Below are 7,500 nucleotides of genomic sequence, written 5' to 3' on the forward strand. Positions count from 1 at the left end.
AACGCCACCGATATGGATTTTTGATGGTATGATAACGGTGATATCAAATATTCATTGTTTGATTTGTATTACTGAAAAAATATTAGTTAATTCACTTAATCACAGTGTAATCGTGTATTTCTGTAGAAAAGAACTTGGCAGCCCACTTCTGAGATAAACGTTTCCACCATCTCTTATCTTGCCATTAAGGATATTTGCTTAATGGTTTTGTGATGTATGATTATTAAAACGTTTTTAATTATTATTATTATTTCACCAGTAAGGTGTAACGTTACATATTGATAAGTCGCCTGGTATTTTTTTCAGTGAGCGAAAAAAAAACATGGCAGACAACAGTGCTTAAATTAGACCATGTGGTTTAACGAACGTTTTTCCGTCCACTTTTGTCAGTGTCGCGATTAATTAACAGTATTTTGAGCATAATGATCTCGAGGTATGATTGAAAAGTCGATTTTTTTCTTTTCTTTAAATTGGGCTTGTACAGAGCATTTGTAAAGTATGCAAATTCTAGATTAATTGTGTGTTAAAGCATTGCTAGTTTTGCTATAGCTGAGACGAATAGGCTACAGATTTTCACAATGGACTCCAATAATTAGCTACACGGTGATTTACTTATTTAAGAGCCTATCTTTCACATGTACTTTTAGAGCCCGAGCCCTTTATTAGCACATTTAGGATAACATTGTAAAATTACCATCTTAATTATAGTGTGTGTTTTTTTTTTTTTTTTTTTTTTTTTTTTTTTATACTGACTTTGTTAAAAAAAAGTTTTTCAACTTTTCTGTTACAGGTGATATGAGACAAGGACATGTGGAAATGTAAGTATTGCATTTTTAACTCTGTAAAAAGAGGGGAACTTCTCAAACATTATCGTTTGAAACATGGTGGTCATACAAAAACTGTACCTTTTCCATGTCTACACAATGACTGTCTTTGTACGTTCAATACCATTATTAGGTTAAAAGTTCACCTGGCAAAAATTCATTCAAAAACACAATTGGGCAGTGATGAGGCAATAGCACCACTTACATTTACTTGTCAGCACTGTGAATTTTCTGAGCCCAGGCCAATAGCACATTTTCTGAAGCACTTGCGTAGTAGACATTTGAGTAAATATGAAAAGATACAGTGTCCCTACAAACATTGCAAGTTTCAAAGCAGTGTTTATGCAACTTTTAATGCACATATAAGTAAGAAACATAGTGGACATGACTGGAGAATGTTAAAGCCAGAAATAGTTTCTGGACAAAGTAATGAGAATGAAGGACAAGAACAGATTTCTTTTGATGAGATTGAAATAGAGAATAATGAAGGTGAATCAGCTGATTCTTTGATGTAGCGCATTTTGATTTAGCAAATCAGTTGGAACACAATTTGGCTGGCCTTTTTTTAAAGATGCAAAGCATTCTTCATATCCCGGCAAGTTCGACTCAAGAAATCATACAGCAATTGAATCAGATCCAAGCATTATCTCTGCCACTGTTAAACAAAACTGTTTCAGGTGTCCTAAAGAGGTGTCTTCCAAATGCTGATGAGTCCCTTATTGCAGAGGTAGTAAATGCTGTTTCAGAATGCAATGTTTTTTCCAAATGCTGTGATTCTGGAGGATGCTTGTCAACAATTAAAAGAAGAAAGTCCTATGTTTTAGCTGAGTTCCCTTTGGTTATGCCAGTGGAATACATGATTGATTGGGAAACAAAACCTGTTGTATATGTACCAATCTTACCTATGCTACAGAAAATGTTAAACAACCCAGACATTTTGGACAAAGCACTTTCAGTGCCAGAATCTGAACCCAGTATGTACAGTTCTTACAATGATGGTCAGTACTTCAAAGACAATAGTCTTCTCAACAGTGAAGAATTTCGAATAGCTCTAGGATTATATGTTGATGACTTCGAGGTAGCCAATCCATTAGGGACATCCAGAGGTAAACACAAAATTTGTGCAGTTTACTGGGTGTTGGCAAACATACCTGTAAAACACAGGTCAATGTTACGATCCATCCAACTTGGTCTTCTCTGTAATTCTAGTACAGTAAAGGCGTGTGGTTATGAAAAAGTCATGAAACCACTTGTTAAAGACCTTGTTAATTTGGAGCAGACTGGTTTATTCATTGATCAGTTGGGAGCAACTGTAAAAGGGACTGTCCTATATGTTTCGGCTGATAACCTTGGTTCTCATTCTATGGCAGGATTCCTTGAGGGTTTTACTGCGGAGAGATTCTGTCGTTTTTGCATGGAAACAAGAACTGAGGTTCAGCACACAGAAGTAAGTTCTAGCAACATTAAAACTCGCACTAAAGACACTCATGACAGGCATGTTAAGGAGGTAAAAAAGGATCCTTCTTTGAGCAAGTTGTATGGAGTAAAAGGAAGCTGTCCACTTACTGATGCACTGCAACATTTTCATGCTGTCACTGGCTACCCACCAGACATTTTACATGACCTGCTAGAGGGCATTGTGCCAGTTGAACTTTGTCTCTGCCTTTCCAAGATGATTGAAAATAAATATCTCTCTCTCGAGTCAGTGAACAATGCAATTAAGAACTTTGCATACACTTTCTCTGACAAAACTAACAGACCTCAGCAAATTCCAAAGGCTTTTGCCACGAAAGGAACAATTGGTGGCAATGGCCATGAAAACTGGACCTTGCTTAGACTTCTTCCTTTTTTAATTGGAGATGATGTCCCAGAAGGAGATACTTCATGGGAAATTTTAATGCTTCTTAAAGATATAGTTGAATTGGCTGTGGCATCGAAACATACAGAGGAGTCCATTGATTTCTTGAGAAGCAAAATAACAGAGCACAGAGAACTGCTACAATCAACTTTCCCTGGTTTCAGACTGAAGCCAAAGCATCATTTTGTTGAACATTACCCCCAGCTGATTAAGGCCTTTGGCCCACTCTCTGATGTTTGGACAATGCGTTTTGAGGGAAAGCACAAATTCTTTAAAAAAGTAATTCGGGAATCTCAAAACTTTAAAAATGTTGCCCTCACACTGGCTGTCCAACATCAGAGAATGATGGCATACTATCTGGATTCTAGCTCATTTTTTAGACCGCCTATTGAATTGGACAAAGTCAAGACTGCATTGGTTACATCATTTCCTGATCATATTCAGCAGGTGTTTCATCAGATTAATCCACAGCTAAAGACAGTGCTGATTGCTTCCTCTGTGACAGCTGATGGAATTGAATACCGTGCAAATATGGTCATCTCTGCTGGATCATGCTCTGGTCTCCCAGAATTCAAGATGATATCACAGATTGTAGCAGTGAACTCTGAGATTCTGTTTGTCTGTAAAGAAATGACGGCTTGGTACATTGAGCATATTCGGTCATTTGAACTTTGCAGCAGCCTTGTTACGTCCCTCTGTGTGATTCAGATGTCAGAGCTCAGTGAGGTTTTCCCTCTATCATGTTACACTGTAAAAGGCAGGATGGTGGTGACGCCTAAACGTTATATCTTGTGCTAAGTGAATTATCCAGTATTTCATGTTTTTCGTTTTCTCTTTGTTTTTCTTTAGTATTTTGGTTGCCGTGAAGTCCCAAAGTCCTGAGGATTTTTATCCAACTTTATATGGTATGGCCATTCAAACTTAATAAAAAAATGTCATTATTGGTTTAGTTCACCCAAAAATTTAATTTCAGTCACTTTCCCACCCTCATGTCATTCAAAACCTGTATGTCATTTGTTCATCTTCAGAAAATTAAGATGGTTTTAATTAAATGTGAGGTGATTTCCCCCCTCTATAGACAGCAATGAAACTGATACTTTCAAGTACCAATAAGGTAAGAAAGAGAATGTCTACAGTGGTTTAGCTTTAATTTTATGGAGCAATTAGTTGTGTGGTGTAAAAAAACTAAATTAATAATAATAATAATGACTTTATTAAATTTCATGCATAATATGTTTTTGTTGTTTTTTTTTTGTCTCCATATGAAAGTATTCTCATTGCTCCAAAACATAAATATTAAACCACTGTAGTCACAGACTACTTGAATGATGTCTTTCCTACATTTCTTGGACTTAAAAATGTCAGTTGATTGAAGGAAGAAAATCTTCTTGGATTTGATCAAAAAATATCTTCATTTGTGTTATAAAGATGAATAGAGGGCTTACAGGTTTGACTCTACATAAGCGTGAGTAATTAATAACTAAATTTTACTTAAATTTTAATTTTGGTGAGATAACATTTTACTCACCCTTAAGATATTTCTAAATCTTGAACACTTTTATTTATGTAATTTTTTAAATATAAAATCTGCCAGCTTTCTGTCCTAACTGAACACTTTTTAATCATAGAAAGGTAAGAAAGAAATTATTAAAGAAATCCATGACTCCAGTGTTTTAAGCTCAAATTGACTTGGATGCTTTGTTTGCCCAAAAAACCCAAAAAAATAAAACCCCCAAAAATAAAAAATTGCAATAAACACTTCTCACATCAACACAACACCCATGTATTGATACATGTTTAGTAATTGCTTGACCTGCAAACAAAGCACTAGCATTACTTAATAAAACTGAATTTAATCTAAGTCTTTTTCTAGTACAGGATTACTTTAATGATATCTTTACTGTATTCTGGCCCTTCAAAGTGGTAGTTGCAAAGGTTGTCAATCAATGGACAGAAATCTCTTGAGAATTTTTTTTCCCTCATTTGTATTCAATATACATACGAAATTCTTGCTGGTTGGGAAATATATTAGAGACATTAAATAATGAAATAATTTACATTGTTGGGTGAACTAACACTTTAATGCACATTTTACCTTTTTGGAATTTTTCTTGTTCACATTTCAGTGAAAAGTAATCACTATGTTTAATTGTTAGATGTCATTACAAGAGAAAACTTTCCTAAGGGTTATTCTGACAGAAGGGGACATAAGGAAGGTCTCCCTGGACAAGAAACCTGTTTCAGTTGAAAACTTGGTGGTTGCTTTAAAAGAGAGTTTGGGAATTCATTACAGCTTTTCGCTTCAGTATGAAGATCAGTACTTTGGGAATGCACTTTGCAACCTAACTGATATATCGGAGCTTCAAGATAGAGCTACACTGAAAATCATCCCTATAATTGAACTAGTAACAATGGATCAAGAAGAAGTACTGGATGACTCTGCAAGCACAGCCGACACCGAAATACTTTCTACCTCCTCACAGGAAAGGAAAACGCAATGGCCAAAAGCGTTCGAAATCCCTTCTTTCACAGTCGATGTCGAATACCGCCTGCGACAGGGTAACCTGGCCTATCTCAAGGACACCACATACCTCAAAATGACCAAAGAACTTAAGCATGACATCCTGGAAAAACTGGCGGAAACTATGTTTAGCTTCAAAGCCTATCCAACAAATGATGACTATGCACAGGTTGCTGCTGCTCTGGTAAATAAGCACCCGTGTCTTCTGGAAAGTGGTTCATCTACCAGCTGGGGGGGCTGGAAGAACAGTTTAAAATTCAAAATGGGTAATTATAGATCCAGGATGAGAAACTTGGGACACCCTGATGTAACCATTAATGGAGGAAAGAGAGGCATGAACAACCCTGAAGGAGTGCCATCAAGAAAAAACATAAAGAAGCCAAAAAAATGTGAAATCAACTTTCTGCCAAGCTTTCCAGAAGGACAAAATGATGACACCCTTGAATTGGTTCCAAAAGAAATTCAACAAGAAATGAAGATAAAAAAAACCCAATTCATCCCTTCTAGCACAAAAGATGGACCTAACATTTGCGCTTAGGCGAAAGGAGATTGTCGAGTCCACACCTGCAATCAGTGATGTGCTTGAACGTTGGCCTGCCCTTTTCCGTGAGCCTCAGGTAAGTCACCTTTCTGTTTTCAGTGCATTAAAGGGATAGTTCACTTTTAAAAACTAAAATTGGAAGTTTATCAGCTTATCAGGCATCCGAGGTGCAGGTGTCTTTTTTTCTGCATTAGATCCAATTTTGAGATTTTTCCATCAAACCATTGTAGTCTGTCAGTCATATAATGGTTGGAGTGGGAACTTGCTGAAAAATCTCAAAATTGGATTTAATGAAGAAAAAAGACACCTATACCTTAGATGCACTTGGGGTAAGCTGATAAACTTGAAATTTTAGTTTCAAAGTGAACTATCCCTTTAAAAGGACTGTCCAACTAAAACATGTTGTCATTTAATCACCCAATGTCAGGATGGCATGATGGAGTACTTTTGCATTTAAAGAAAAACAAAAACTGAAATGTAGCATTTCATATGAGATCAATAAATTATTGTTTCAGGCTTTCTTAGGGGGTAGTCCACCGAAAATAAAATTAAATAAAAAATAATTATGTTGCTGCTTCTTACTGACTAATACTGCTGAAAATACTTGAGAAATTACAATATAAAGCAACACTATTTCTTAGCCTCTTTATTTTTTCCTAATTATTTATTATTATGTAAAGCATTTTTGTGTAAAAGCTATTGTGATTAATTTTCTGGCCTTGTTTGCCCCCAGGTTTGCATGGAGTTCAACAGAATTACGGGCAAAAATCTAAAGCAGGAATTCTACGAAAACCTGGACAGACACAGCTCGCGGTTCATGGACCTTTTTAAAAGCAAAAGAGGGATTCCGGGCCAGCGCTTGTTAAACTTTTTACAGCAAATAAAGGTCAGTAATTATTTGTCTTCAACATAACTTAAAGGATGGAAACCAAAAGTTATTCTATATCACAGTATCATAACAATGCTTAAAATAGATGAGTTTTTCTGGCATTAACAGAATTTAATGTTTTCCTTTAAAGTCAGCCCAGCCAACTGATGTCCGAACCCTTGTTCTTCGAGGACTGCCTATCATGCTCGGAGATGATGACTCTTCTTTCTTCAAGTCATGTTTAGTAAGTAAATCTGTTCTTAAAAGAGAAAGTTCACCCAAAAATTATCACCCCATGGTAAACTGAACTTCAAGCCATCCAATCAGTTATAAGAAAATGTATCCTGGTTCTTCCAAGCTTTTAAATGTGTCAATGGGGGATGAGATTTTGATCTATAAAAAATTCTATCCATACATCATAAAACTGATCCACAAGGCTCCAAGGGGTTTGTCAAGTGAATCAATTTGTTTGTGTAAGAAAATATACATTCTGTCAGAAAATATTTATGTTGGCTTTTTGTAAACTTTGTGGCCATTCTGATAAACAAGCACTGATGATAAACCTTTGATTTCTGATCACAATACTATATTTATACATGTTTTTTCACTAGGTGTCTGATAATCGCAACACTATCCTTGATGTGCCAGTGGGGATCCTTTTGGAAAACACTGATCTTCAGCCCTCCAACTCCTTGCATTTGACTTCTTCGATTGGAATCATTCTTGAAGGCCAAGTGGTGATGGACAAAATGCAGGACCTCCCTCAGGCAATCTGTCTTCTTTTTGGTCTGATTTATGCACTAGACCTGAATTACCCAAAATCATTGGCCAACACCTTTGATTTCATCCAGCGTGTTCTAATGTTATTGGGACAGAATGCCCTCAAGC

General features: G+C 36.2%; 2 protein-coding genes across 2 annotated transcripts in view; both read left to right on the forward strand.

Moving 5' to 3' along the window:
• The window catches only part of kcna1b (potassium voltage-gated channel, shaker-related subfamily, member 1b), a 9,755-nt gene extending 4,246 nt beyond the window's left edge, over positions 1-5,509 (forward strand). The window contains 3 exon segments of the mRNA XM_056455182.1: positions 2,497-2,626; positions 5,215-5,387; positions 5,480-5,509. Coding sequence (XP_056311157.1) covers positions 2,497-2,626; positions 5,215-5,387; positions 5,480-5,509 — 333 coding nt within the window.
• LOC130222735 (uncharacterized) overlaps positions 762-7,500 on the forward strand; it is a 7,238-nt gene continuing 499 nt past the window's right edge. Inside the window, exons 1-7 of the mRNA XM_056455264.1 lie at positions 762-818; positions 2,195-2,271; positions 3,532-3,587; positions 4,839-5,820; positions 6,478-6,630; positions 6,764-6,856; positions 7,224-7,500. The exon at positions 7,224-7,500 is cut by the window's right edge and continues 499 nt beyond it. Coding sequence (XP_056311239.1) covers positions 5,719-5,820; positions 6,478-6,630; positions 6,764-6,856; positions 7,224-7,500 — 625 coding nt within the window. The 5' untranslated portion in view covers positions 762-818; positions 2,195-2,271; positions 3,532-3,587; positions 4,839-5,718. The remainder of the gene's footprint in view (positions 819-2,194; positions 2,272-3,531; positions 3,588-4,838; positions 5,821-6,477; positions 6,631-6,763; positions 6,857-7,223) is intronic.

Source organism: Danio aesculapii, chromosome 4 (genome assembly GCF_903798145.1).
Source record: "Danio aesculapii chromosome 4, fDanAes4.1, whole genome shotgun sequence".
NCBI classification, from domain to species: domain Eukaryota; kingdom Metazoa; phylum Chordata; class Actinopteri; order Cypriniformes; family Danionidae; genus Danio; species Danio aesculapii.